Source organism: Telmatherina bonti (assembly GCF_933228915.1).
Source record: "Telmatherina bonti genome assembly, chromosome: 2".
NCBI lineage: Eukaryota > Metazoa > Chordata > Actinopteri > Atheriniformes > Telmatherinidae > Telmatherina > Telmatherina bonti.
In genome coordinates this window covers 14482000-14496999 of record NC_136620.1, presented here as the reverse complement: position 1 = coordinate 14496999, position 15000 = coordinate 14482000, and the positions used below count along the sequence as shown (strand labels likewise).

The following is a 15000-nucleotide window of genomic DNA, read 5'->3' as shown; positions in this document are numbered from 1 at the left end:
TACCCTGCCTCTCCAGCAATGATTGCTGGGATAGGCTCCAGTTTTCAAGCAACCCTGAAGTGGACGAAGTGGTTCAGAATATGGATGGCTGGAAGTCTGAAGAAAAAAGTTGTGTTGGTAATTTAACAACTTTGTTTAACATATGCCCTGAAAACCCTTCAGCTGATCCAGAATTCTGCAGCCAGAGTCCTGACCAGAACCAGCATGAGAGATCATATTTCTCCAGTTTTAGCCTCTCTTCATTGGCTGCCTGTTGAATCTAGAATAGAATTTAAAATCCTTCTCCTTACATATAAAGCCCTCCACAGCCAGGCACCACTATATATCAAAGACCTCATAGTTCCTTATATACCAAGCAGAGTACTTCGTTTGCAGACTGCAGGTTTACTTGTGGTTCCTAGAGTCTCAAAGAGCCGAGCAGGAGGCAGAGCCTTTGGCTATCAGGCCCCTCTCTTATGGAATAAGCTCCCAGTTAGTGTTAGGGAAGCAGACACCCTCCCCACCTTTAAGACTAGGCTGAAGACTTATCTTTTTGATAAGTCCTATAGCTAGGGATGGTTAGCATCCCTTAGTTATGCTGCTATAGGTTTAGACTGCTGAGGGACATTTCCTGATACACTGAGCTTCTTTCTTTTTCTCTTTATCTCTCTCTTTTATCCCCCCCAATAACAGTGTTGCATCATTAACATGTATGTCTCCTGTCTCAGCAGGTCTCCCTGGCCGGGAGTAGCAGTTCCTGTTGTCTGTTGTCTTTCTGTCCTCTTCCCCCCACACAGCAGAGGCAGATGGCTGCCTGTCCTGAGCCGGGTTCTGCCGGAGCTTTCCTTCCTGTTAAAAGGGAGTTTTTTCCTTCCCACTGTTGCCAGTGTGCTTGCTCAGGATGGGAGATTGAGTTGGACTCAACTCAATCTGTTGGTTTCCTTATATAGGCTGTTATGAATTGGCCTTCATTATGTTTTCCCCTCTGTAAAGCGTCTTGAGATGGCATTGTCGTGATTTGACGCTATATAAATAAAGTTGAATTGAATTGAATTTAATTGAAATTAACAAACCAGGACTACCGCATCATGCTGATCACCAGCTCAGTCACACCCTGCTCTGGGATGGCATCCCATTTTTCAACCAGTGTGGTTGTGTTGGTCACTTTGGTACCAACAGCAACCCAAGATGATCCCACATGTCTTGTGTGGTTGAGGTCAGGACTACAGGCAGCTCATCCATTCCACCCAGGTAGTGTGATAAACTCTCCCTACTGCTCTGTAGGGGTCAGCCTCATCATGGACGAGAGTTCAGTCCCGGACTGTTTAGATATGGGATCATCTCTGGTTACAGAATCCCATCGCTGCATTTCTCTACATTGAGATTAACTCCAATGATGACAAGCCTTACTTTTCCAGTCATGCGCTGTCCCACATCATCACACTGCATCACCCGCAACCAGCAGCCTTCTCCACGTCTTCTACCCACACTTCCACCTTGAGAACATGTGATTTTAATGCAACACATGAGTCTGAGCACCCGAGTCAGAAGCTCAGAACAAGAGTCAACAGAAGAATGAGCTGTTTGGCAGAGAATGCCAAACTTGCCCACATGCTTGGTCTGCTTCTCATCCCACAGATGCATTTCCCTCACAAAAATGTGGCTCCATGTGGAGAATAATAGGCTTTCCAATGGTAAGACATTTATTAATGACTAATTATTTATTTACTTTGGCTTACACAAAGTTTGTATACCGATGTGAAAAACTCCTCTTCAGTTTGACATGTTGTGAAAATAAGATGAAACAAAACCAAAAGGTGAATTCAACAGTCCTTTAAAAACACTTTTATTAGTGACACGTGACACCTAGAAAAAACAGAAAGGTGTAAAATAAAATAAATATACATCTTCATCCTGCTTCCATTCTCTAAAGATTAGTCTTTGAGCTGTACTGACACAAACTGGACAGAACAGTTGGAACAAAAACTCGAAGGGAAGCAAACACGGTTTACAGACAGCTGTTTTCTCAACAACAAACCGACACGAGTGAGTTCAAAGCAACAATTAAACATGTCATCTTGTCGCTGCTGGCCAGGTTAAACATTTATCAGATACATATGTACTCCCAGGAGTGACCCAGTCAGAAAGTCCAGACTGCTTCAGTCTGATGGCACATCTCTAAGACCATGATTCATACTGGATGCATAACAGGCATCACATCACTTTACAACTCACTACTCTTTACAACAGAGAGACACGATAGCATGGCTACAACCACATCAAGATGTCGCCAGGTTCCATGTGAATTTACACTTTTTAAAGACGTTTTTTAACCCCCTTCTTGTGGTGTTTGTGCAAACCTGTGCAGAATGTAGAACTGCAGAAGGTGATATGTCATTTCATCACCTGAGGCCACCAGTCTCGGAGCGACTGGAGGGAGATTTTAAGCTACAGAGGATGCAGATTCAGAGGCTACAGCAGAGCAGCAAACCTGTATTAGCTCGGAGGAGGGAGAATCTGTTAGAAGAGTGTGAAGATGTGAACATCTGGCCCTTTCTTTTCACAGGGCATCAAATGGCGACCTTTGTTTAGGACTGTATGCCGTCTGTGAGAGATGCACAAAGTGTCAGCGCCCTGGCATATCAGCCTTTTCAATCATCCAAGCAAAGAGCCGAACATCTTCCTGGAGTGTTTATTTCTGGACAGGGAACTCAGTTATCATCTGGAACTTCAAGTTAGCCTGGTGAGTCATATATTACTGAACATTAAGACCAGTTTCAGACTATTTACATGTTTTTTTTTTATGTGTTTCTTCCTTGTTTACTCATGTTTTCTCCCCATTGACCACTTTTTATTTTAAATTATGTCCAAGAAACATTGAAATAATCAATGCACATCTCGGCTAAATATGGCACCGATGTGTTTTGTGTTTTTTTTTCTCAGCGGTTTGGTTTCTAACACATTGATGTTTTAACCTTTTTGTTGACAAGCAGCAGAGAAGATCTTTGTGCAGCAGCAATCTCAACAAGTATTAACTCAGTTAAAGGACTTTATGAAGCGTCGTCACCCAAATGAAACATAACTCAGCTTCAAGCAATTATACAGGAATGTGACAAAAACATGAAAACTTTTAGAGCTTCTTCTAATTTCTCCCCATCAGGCAAACCACACAGACGAAATACGATATGAAAGCAGACTGATGTCTGTCTCATCACAACGAGGCAACTCCAGGAGCTGGCAGCAAATCACGCATCATGTTTTCCTTTTGCTGTGTTTAGGTCAGAGGTTTATTTCCTCTCTTACAAAACTCTGTTTGACTCTGACTTTTTTGTAAATGAATCATGAAAGTCCTGTAGTTTCCATGAAGATAAAGGAGGCTTTGTAGTGAAGTATTGACCCTTCCTATCATATACTGTCTTTAACTTTAGTACTTTCTGGATCCTCCCAACGTCATCGGCCAATGGTTTCCTCAGACATTTACCAGCATAACACCTCCACAAAAACACTTTTATTTAAAAAAAACCCCAAAAACTCCTACTGTAGCACAATTTTCTCAACAGACACTACTTTATTCATCCATAGATGAACTGGGCTGCTATCCTCTGGTGTTCTTTAAAAGAAATGTGGTTTCCTTTTAGGGGGTGATGACCATTTTCTTTTTTTTCCTGAAGTATTCCAGGTGAATTTACTCAGGCAGTAATCTTACTTCTGTCACATAATTTCATATGTCCCAGCTTTACTTCCGGAACATGATTGTACATACAGACCTTGTTGAATTTTTTTTTGGGGTGTGTCAATTCAGAAAAGAGGCAGATAAAAATGAGCCTCACTAAAAAGAGGTTAGCTACATTCTCAGAGACTTTAAAGTGGATGACAAAAGTCATCATCCACGCGGTCCTACGAAGACCCATCACTCGGTATCATGACTGAATCTAACAAACAGGCTGTCTTGGCTAATTGCTAACAGTTGAACTCAGACAATTGTGCCAAATATTACTAGTTATTTACATGGACAATAAACTGTGATATTTTTGCCCCCCTTTGTGATGCCCAGAAGGTATCTTGTTGTCTTGATATGACATGATATTTTGTAACACATTAAATAAAGTGAAATAAGTTATCAGACTGTAGTTCAAAACAATTTCCTTCCACAAGTCAGCAGATGAATCAGGTGCTCTTTATGATCTTATCTTCATTTACAGACTTTAGTTTTACATTTTTTCAGTTGTGTTTATGTTTCATACATGAAGCAATAATATGTAGTAAAGAGTTGGGTCTGAAAGGGGTCTAATATCAGAAGAAGATAATCAGGACTAAATGAAGACTAAGACTTGAGGTAAAGTCGATTACCATCAGGTCATTATCGGATGTGTTTGGTCATCCAACTGCTCTGTTAAATATAGAAAAAGACCTTGACTTTTAAGCCTGATTTTCTGATTAAATAACGAACAAATAAGTCGAACAGTTCAGTTTACTCAGCCTGTTAAGTGAATGACACTTGGCTCGCTGCTGATTTGTAGGTTAATTAGTCCAGACAAAATTTCAGTGGATGATGCTTTCAGGGTGAGAGCTAAAACCTGTTATGGATGTGAATCCTTAAGTGTCCATAAAGATAAAAACTGATAGATGATTCTGCAAAGACATGACCATTTCTTATACACTGTACATTGTTAGATCTTTAAATATATAAAAGTATACGTTGTGTTTCACCTTTACTGTGCACAGCACTTTGGTCAACAGTTTTGTTTTTAAAGTGCTCTACAAACAAAATCCGATTGGACTGGATTGGAGTAAAAACTGGTTTCCTACAGCCTGCATTTATGTACATACGAGCATCAAGTTATGACATGACATGAAAAGGTTTGGAGGTCTGATGGCTCAAGAAACAAGCCAATAAAGATGGGACAGGTTGAAATGAATAATTTTGTAAAGACAGATTAAGTTTAAGGACACATTTGACGTTATTGGTGGGATAATGAATCCAAACTGTCCTGAGAAATAAGGATATATTCTACCTAAGGTTTGAATACAAAAACCAAATAACCTAAAAAAGAATCAGAAAAGATGGATTCTTACTTCTGTGTTCATCAGAGTAATGTTTTTCCTTGTGAATAATTTTTTGAGTCACCATAAAGTCAGATGTAAAGCTGTTTAATAACCCCTGTACGTTTTCCAAAAGAGTAAGTAACTAAAACTGCTTTTGAGACCCAAACAACAGAAACGTTGGTCCATGACATAAACTGTACTTTATAGAAACGTCCAGTACAACGTAACATACCGGGGGGTTGCCAAGAGATTTATATTCTTAAAAACACAAATGTTGACTAAAAAGTATAGAATTCATGTGGAGAAGTGGTTGCCTGTTTTCATTTGGCTAAACTGAGAGAATGGTGATGCTGGTTTGATAACTGGGCTGTCCAGTATGTGGGTTGTCAAATTGCCATCTCTACAATTTTCTCTGCTTTTATTGTGAATGTATACTACCTGGTTTACCTTAATGAAAATTTGTTGTGCTTTTATATTTTTAAGCCAGTGATCAATGCTGCAGTCTTGCATCAAAGTCAAAACCCTGTTGTTTGTAATGAAAAAGCAGCACAGGGGTGCTATCAGGGTTAAACTGTAAAGTAACCATTAGATATAAATAACAGATAACTTCAGACAGAAGTACGCAGTGAGAAGCATACATTTCCTGGCCTTTTGTTAAAAATTCATGTCTCACTGCTGCAAAGAAATAAATCAATAGTAGCAAGGGCACTCATTCCTTGGCTGTTCATTGTTTCTTACTATCAGCTAAAACTCTGAGAGGAGACACAACAGGAAGAAGGTAAGTCCAGTTTTATTCTCAGTGTTTAAGTTTACCACACATCCCTGACTAAATAAAACATTCTGGATCAACATAGCAGATAAATATCTCTGCTCATATCCTACACTTCAAATCCCAGGTGTGATTATTATGTTTTTACTGTTTACTTTTGAGACTCCAGTTTGCTCTCACTTCTTGTTTGGTTTGGTATACCTACCAAAACTGATTCAGCAAAAAATATTGCTTTTGGTTTATCTGGTTATCAACAACACATTGCAAAAATAGGCTAAAGTGGACCACTTCAGTGTTGAAGTGAAAGTAAAGGGGTCATGAATGTCTTTGCAGTATTTTTATTCAGCCCCTGCTAACATAGTAACATTATTTTATCAAAACTGAGTCCAGCTGTAAATCAAAATGGTCCACAACAATCAATCTTCTAACGCTAGAACAGATTAGCGTAAAGTTTGGTTACTCATCCAGTCATATCCTAACATCATATTCAATTATATTTAACCATACAACTCAGAAAAGAAGTAGAAAACAAGTAAGCAAAAATGCTTATTATCGTTTTGTGTTGTTTTATTAATTGTTTCCATTCCTATAAATGACAGGTTAGGTTCTGCCAATCTCCTCTAAAATGGGTAAAACTGTCGTGACCACCACGAGTCATTTGTGACACAACTAAACAATACATTGCAGGATTCTGTTAAAGGCCGCTTAGCAATTACACCGTGAGGTATGGGGATCCCGACAAATCAGGATATCTACTGACTGGAGCGTCATTTTTGTTTAACTTTTTCAAGCTTACTTATTTCATGTATTAAAACGGCAGCTCCAGAGATCTAAACAGTTCACTGCAGCCACCCAGCTAATGTTAGCCTCGATTAGCTTCGATTAGCATAACTTGTTCTGTTGCTGATCAGTTCATTATGGCCTAACATGCCATTCAGTTTGATTCCATTTGTAAATCTGCACAACTCCACTGAGCATGAGTAGAAAACGAGTAAGCAAAAAGGTTTTTCCTGTTCCATTCCTGACAATAACAATGAGCTAAATAAATTTTGCATCAATATTATTGTTTTAGGTCAGATTTAGTGAAGATTGTCCAAGTGGAGCTAAATGCATCCACAATAACTTGGTGACATAAGACGAAGTTGTATATTATTAAAAAAGAAACAAAACAAAAAAAACGTAGCATTTTGTCAAGCAGCAGTGTATTTCTTTGAATTTCTAACATTTCTTCAATAAAACTGAGCTTTCATTTCCTGGCCTGATATTGCAAAGACGATGCTAATCAGGTAGTGAATGTGATGTGTGAAAGGAGGATGTTTGCAGTTTGAGTTCAGTCGTCCTCGTCACTGTCTCTCATGCTGATACCCTGGAGACCATCGCCTGCCTTGACAGCTGCTGTAGCTTCTTCCACCGTCAGCCTATTGTAGACAGTTTCATAGCTCTTGTTGTTGAGCGTGCCATCCAGGACACCCTGCAGCCTGAAGTCACGGTAGGTCTTCTGTTAAAGGGGGAGATAGGTAAAAAAAAGATAAAGGGGAGAAAAAACAGAGAGCATCTTAGGAATGCAGTTAGCAGGAGCAGACGGCTGCTATGTGCCATTTAAAAGGACAAAAGCTGAAAAAAAATTGAGGCTCAAGGACATTCACAGTCTTTTATGTGTCAAACTGGGAAGGCAAACCCAGGTGTCTGAGCAGTTTTTATCTTCAGTAGCTTCAATTATTCCTTGTCTCATCGCTTTCTAGTTAAACTAAAACTCTGAAACGACAAAGACAGTGGGAAGCAGCAGCTGACAGTTGAGCAGTGTTCTTTCATGTGTGCCTCCTCGCTCTGCTGTTTTCAAGGACAGTTTGATGTTAATTTGTATTTTTCCCCCATTTTTTCACCATCAGTTGCAACTACTTTTACTGAAATTCGTCACAATTTAGAGGAGCAACTTAGTCTCCGTCCATTGAGCATTATAGGTCTAATGGGATCTTTCTGTTTGGAGCTGATATGTTTTCCCTGTACACATGTTTCCTTCTCAAGTCCAAAGACTGAATCTGTACAAAGAACAAGTTTGATCCCAGAGTATCACAATCTCACAAATTCTGCCATGACATGGTTTTGATTTGATACAAATCAAGATCCAGTGATCTATATGAGATCATGGTACATCCTGGTTTAACACAATCACTTTTGTTCATAACAAATGCCAAATTGAAGCACTCAGAAAGCTCAGACCTCCACCAAGCCATTTTAGGCAAAGTATTTATCCTAACAGATGGTTTGGAACATTGAGTGAGCATTAATTGCACAGCTCCTCTGGGGTTCAAGTCTTATTTGGTCGATCAAACATTCTGCACAGGCCTTGGTATTCTCCTCGGAGTCCCACAAGTCTCAGTGCTAGGCCTCCTTTTTTCTGTTCCTGCTTGGTTCACACCAAGTGGTGTGATGGTCTGCTTTTAACACACCTCTACTGCTTTCACCTTTTACCTATACTGCATTTATGTATGCATGCATGTGCAAATGTTTCATAAAATAAAGCTATTTGACTGGATAATTAATGATCAAATAAATGTACTGATGCAGATTAATGTGTTTTTACACCTTTGCTAAACTCTGTGATTGATTGGCTCTTTGTTTAATTTGAATATTGCCTCTTGAATATTGGCTCTTTGTTTAATTTGAATATTGCCTCTTGCATTATATCCAGCAGTACGATTCTCTGAAGGAAAAAGATGCTATCGCTAATGGATAAAAGCCACAATTTAAGATTTTGATAATTCAGTGGGGCTAGTTTCTGTCTGATTCACTGCCAGTCATGGAAACTCTGAGTCAGGGAGCCAAAGGTCACCTGTCACTCTGAAGGATAAATATATTTTATCTGTTTACCTTCACAATCTTAATGAGTGTCTTCAGCTGGTACATATGGAGCTGGAGATCCAGTCTGTCAGTGAGCCAAATACACATTAACTTCATGATGCTTGTGTACCATTGCTGAAACAAACACACACACACACACACACATACAAAAAGTTATGCATATTAGAAGAAGAAGTTAATGTTGAAGAATGAAATTATAATCAAAACTTGTTTGTTTACATCAATGTTTACAGCTGCATGTTTGGCATTAAATTTGACCAAAGCCTTTAAGTTTATATGATGACAGTTGCCCTGCGATTGACTGGCGAGCTGTGCAGGGTGTACCCTGAATTCACCCATAGACAGCTGGGATAGGCTCCAGCTTCCCAGCGACCCTGAATGGATAAAGCGGTTTAGAAAATGAATGAATGAATGAATGAATGAATGAATGAATGAATGAATGAATGAATGAATGATGACAGTCACGTTTTTTTCAACTCTTGTGCCCTCTTCAAATGTATTACCATCTGGTGAACTTGTTGGTCAAAAATGTCCACACACATCAATACGTTTTCTGCTTTTTACATGAATCACCTGAAACAGTTCAGACCTGCTGAAAACCACCAAACATTCAACAGTTTTTAGGATTTTGACCCTTAAAGTGGCAGTTTGCCACTATTACATTAATAATTACAAAATCAACAGATAACTGAACTATTTTCCATTTTATAAATAGAAGGGGAATGGGTCTTTGGTGGTGATTAGAGATACGGATATGCCGAAAAATTAGCAAAATATTTGATTGCATTATTATTTGTGTAGTTTTTTAAAATTTTAAAATCACAAGTCACTTAAACTTAAAATATGTTCTAAACCACCAAACAGTCAATTGTTTGAAGACTTTTGGTACAGTTATGTGCCAGGTATGCTCCACATTCCTGGAACAAACTTACAGAAATCCCCAGGAGAGGCTGACATTTTTTCAGAAATCCCATGGGTTACGGGATTCCTGCAGGATTCCCACAGGATGGGAGTCAATTTTACTATTATTCATGTGACTGGGATGGAATGATTGGACAGGATAAAAAGTTAATCATATGATTGGGACGGAACAGGATAAAAAGTTAACGGGAGCAGATGGGAGGGGGAACCAACCAACCAACAACCGACAAAAGATAAAGAAAAAAAAGACGGGTGCCGCCATTTTATAGTTTTCACTGAGTAATCCTACACAGTAACCAAAGTCAAAAAGAACTACCCTACCCAGAAACCAACACTGCTTCTGGCCGTTGCTTTCCCATCGTAGTCGAAATAACAAAAGGAATGGAGTTAGCAAACACACACAGAGAAACCAATTTGGGAAAAAATGATTTACGACGCAACGTTGATTAGGTTAGCAGAATTTAATCATTTAATCAAATTCAATGTATTGCATAAGGACTAAACAAACTTGAGCAAATGAGAGTGGGATTCATTCCCACTCTCATTTTGTATTTTTTCAGTACTTTATATTGTTTTGCAAATACTGTAACTTTAGCAGCTTAGACACACCTTTCTTTTCTGTCTCTCTTTTTCCTCCTTTCATTTCCTCTTTTTTTCCCTCTTTCCCTGCCAGGTCCAGCTCGGCCATATCAAGACTGACGATGATTGCAAAATGAAAAAAGGGAAAAAAAAAAAAAAAAAAAAAAAAATTATCATAATAATAAAAATATTCAGATTATCAAGCACATCTATATACATGAGATGTCTCCCTTGACAGAGCAAATCTGCCTGGCAAAAATATGGCACGCAGATTGCTGTTCTGTATGCTGAGATGCTGGACAGGACAGGTTTATAGAAAAAAAAAAAAAAAAAAAAAAGAGAAAGTGGGATTCATTGTGAGTGGGATGGGATTGGGAGTGATTTTACCAGGATTTGGACAGAACAAGATTTTTTCTGTGGGAGTGGGATGGGATAGGAGTGAAAATCCACTCCCGTGTCACCGTCTAATCCTCAGATTGGCTGAAACACTCATTTTTATCTAAATTCAGGTTAAAACCCACCTGTTCTCTGCTGCATTTTGTTTTTATTTAGAAGTCCATATCTCTGTTTCTTTTAAGCTTGAATTTCTTAAATTTTGGTCATTGCGGGGTTAAAAAGGAGAAGGGACAGAGCTTTTGCTGTGGCTGCCATGCATCTGTGCAACCAGCTACCAACTGACATCAAATGCACTGCCTTCATTTCAGCCGTTAAAGCCCGGCTAAACACACCTCTACTCCCTGACCTTCCACACATTAATTACTGGTCTGTCAGTCGGGTTCATTTGAGTATGTTTTTGCATTTTTAATTGTTGGTGTGTGTCTTGTTCTTTTCTTTTTTTTATTTTTTTTTTTATAGTACTTTTAACTTGTTAAAGCACTTTGGTCAGGATATACTGTGTTGGAATGTGTTATGTAAATAAAACTTACTATATTTTAAGGTTTTTACCTAATATTTTTCCTTTTCCTTTCTCTTTTGTTTTAATTTTAAATCATGCATGTTTTTCTAATGTTTTAAGGTCTCTGTGAAGCACTTTTTGTGGAACTGTGTACACAGATAAATGTGCCTTGCCTTCAAATGCCTTTTTAATCATTTGGATAATTGATTAACCATAAAAAAGAAAAAGAAAAACATCACCTAATTTCTATGTGATAAAGGGTAGAGTAATGGGTCTTTAGTGGTGATTAGTTTTGGATATGCTAAAGATTATCAGCGAGATTGATATGATTACATTCGTATTTTCCATGTTGTGCCGGATACTCCCTCTGGGAACCTATGTGGCCAAAAATTCCCTATTGACCTTCATTACAACTAAATACTATAATCTCATAGTCATTACAGTGTAAAACAATTCATTCTTTAATATCAGCATTTAATTTAGAAGAAAAAATGCTATATTTGACATCTCCATTGTATTCAACCAGACTCAGCTTGTCTCACTTTGTAGGCAGATGCAAGAAATTATTGTATTTTTGCCAAATTATTGAGCAGAGGAACGGCCACTGAGAGATTCCTTTGTACGTGAGAAAAAAAATCTGATTATCAAAACAGTGAGTAGATGTAAATTAGAAAATTAAATACACACCCATAAACATTAATTTACAAATAAAAAAAATCTTGGGTCCCCTGGTAGTCCGATAGCCCCATGATATCCTTTTTTTTTTCCCCAAATGAAACACTGACATTAAAGAATGAATGGTTTTAACTTGTAATGACAGTGAGATGAAAATATGTCATTTTAATGGAAGTCAGTGAGGCATTTTTGGCAACCAAGGTTACCCAATGGCAGCACGAATGCAATCAAAAGAATATTGTTGCTAAACTTATTAATATAATTTTTAGAGCAATTCACATAATTAAACTGGCATTGGAAGGGTTAATGGATTAAGGATAATGACCAATAACATGATGCATTCCTCTCTGTAGACATTTGGACAACCCTAGAAAATGGCGTGAGCACTGGAATAGTATGGACATTTAAACAAAACATAATAGTTAAACGACAAAGATAACCAAAACAGTTTCTTTATGTTTATGCAGAAATGTAAATACTGAGTGTGTCTATCAGAATTTCAGAGGCAGCAATACAGTCAGGCCTACCATGAGACCTACAAATATGAAAGTCTATTGCTTCTTCAAGGGAATTTGCAATTTGTGGAACTTGAGTTGATTTGTGATATATCCTGAGAGCATGCTCTAAGTTCAATTTTATAATATAAAATTAATAAATATAGCCTTTACAGTGGAAAAGCATCAAATGTGAGACTCTGTATGGCTGATTTTCTGGGGTGAATGATGTGACTACACATTGCTGGAGAACAAAAGCATGTTTTTGAAGTCAGGTAGCAACCAGCAAACACCTATGTATAAACTCAATGAAATGTTTTTCTTTACAAATATTCAAATGTCTCTGTAAAGAACATTTATAATAAATAAGTTACATCTGCTCTCTGAGCAAAGACTGTTTATGGTCCATGTGTTTTGCCTTCTGAGTTCGGATGACAGCAGATTGCTTGCCGACAGCTTGTGAAATGCCTCACTTCAGTCCCATTGATGACCCGACAACACGGGGTTGATGGATTTGCAGCATGAAAATGGCAAAACTCAAAGAGGGTAAAACATTTATTTATTCAAAGACATCCATTTACTGGAAAACTGCTGAATACCGCATGTCAAGGAAAGGGTTCAGGGTTCTGCTTTGAACTTCAGAGAGAGAAAAAAAAATCAGGTTCTGTCTTTTACCTGCAGCATTCAGAGACGGCTGGTAAAATGCACACAATTTTTTCTGTTAGCACACTTACAAGAATGTTGAGGAAAATTGCTCTGACACCATAATGACCCATAATATTAAGATGTACTTTGAGGGAGCTGCAGCCTTAACTTCACACAATAACAAGATCTGTAATTACCTTCCAATTTAAAGATGGAAAACAGTCCAAAGGTTGGTCTATGCACTTGAGAAAAGGCAAAACACGTCCATGATCATTCAAGGTCGAGCAATTTCTTTTTATTTTGTCTATGCCTTAAGAACCTTCTGACTTCATTCATGTTAGCTCCCAGTTATACTGAAGTAATCAAGCAGCACACCCCCCCTCAAGTCTGTTAACAAGAATATTCATTTCACAAATGCAGATTCAAATTCAACACAAAACCCTCGGAGAGTCAATGTAATTTCTTTTTTTGTGAGTTAGAAGCTCTAATAGAAAAATGATCCCCATCTCTTCATAGTAAAGAATCCTTAAAAAGAAAAATCATGATGCAAGGAGTGATTTGGATCTCCCCCAAAATGTAACTCTTTGTTCTTTATTCCATTTGTGAGACTTCTTGAAAGTTTTGTTGCCAACAAACAGACGTATAGTGCACAACCTCCGACTTGGCGGAGGTAATATTAACACTAATTTCATATGGTTTAAATTAACAGACATGTTTAAATCTCTCCATCTCGAGGTCTATTTTTTCTGCCTCCTGTCACATGTGAGATACTCAAAATAAATGAAGAATTTCTCAACACTTAACAAGGCTATTTGTATGACCTTTGTCTTAAAAGGAAGCTGAGACCGAATCAAGTGATTTACTTTCAGAGAAAATTCACCTGACACATAGTGAAATGTAAATAAGACACACTGTGGTTTGCTCTATAGCAGACAGCGCTGCTGTCATGTTTTTGCTGCATTCTCATGTGACTGCTTGGAATTTGAATTGTGTTTGATATTGATGGCTGTTTGGTTGAGTCTTTCAGTTGAGTTTTGCACCATCATTTCGATTGGCAAAATGTTAGGATTCTTGCTTCCACATGTGTATAAATATTTTCAGTACTGCATTTATCTCATGCTGCCTCCTGTACAGGGGTCTGTGGTCCAGAAGAGGTTAAAACGACTCTTCTAAGGACATGATAAGTCAGAATATATTACATTTAATTAAAACCTTTTGAAGAAACATCAGTTTAGAAACAAAAAAGATGGAGATTTTTTGTCAACAAGAGGAACAGAATATTATATCCATCTATTTACATTAATATGTACACTTAAAGACCACCTGATTGTTAACACTAATATTTAATCAACCAATCATATGCCAACAAGTCACTGCATGTAGTCATGGTTAATATGACCTGCTGAAGTTCAAACTAAGAAGGATTTAAGTGACTTTGAATGCGGTACAGTTGTTGGTCTGAGTATTTCAGAAACTGCTGACCTACTGAAATGTTCACACACAACCATCTGTACGGTTTACAGAGAATGATCTCAAAGAAAGAAAATATTCAGCAGGTGTCTGGGCCAAAATGGCTTGTTCATGTCAGAGATCAGAGGAGAACAGGCAGACTAGAGATGAAAAAAAGATGACAAAGTCAAACAAGAACTGGTTCCAACCAAAGTATGCAGAATAGTATCTCTATACTAAGAAAATGTTCAACCTTGACTGAGATGGGCTATAGCAGCAGAAAACCACTCCTGTCAACTGAAAACATGAATCTGAGGCTACAAATCACACAGACTTATCAAAACTGGAAAAAAACAAGAAATAAAAACTTTGCCTGACTGATAAATCTCGATTTTATTTCCACATTCAGAATTAGGTTCAGAATTTGATGGAAATATCATAAAAACATGGATCAATCCTGCCTTGGACCAAAGCTTTAGGATGCTGCTGGTGTAATGGTCTACTTTGGGTCCCTTGGTACCAACATGACATGGTTTAAACACCACAACCTGGTGACCATGTCCATCCCTATATGAGCACAGTATTGCATCTTCTGATGCTGCTTCCAGCAGATACTGCAAAATCTCATAAAGCTCAAATAAACTCCACTGGTGTACAGGGTTCACTGTATATATAAAACACACACA

At 38.0% G+C, this 15000-nt stretch overlaps 1 protein-coding gene across 1 annotated transcript in view; it reads right to left on the bottom strand.

Moving 5' to 3' along the window:
* Positions 1-7124: 7124 nt before the first annotated feature.
* Positions 7125-15000, bottom strand: part of cadps2 (Ca++-dependent secretion activator 2) — a gene marked incomplete at both ends in the record, with an annotated part of 215682 nt that continues 207806 nt past the window's right edge. The window contains 2 exons of the mRNA XM_079247774.1: positions 7125-7292; positions 8666-8770. Coding sequence (XP_079103900.1) covers positions 7125-7292; positions 8666-8770 — 273 coding nt within the window. The remainder of the gene's footprint in view (positions 7293-8665; positions 8771-15000) is intronic.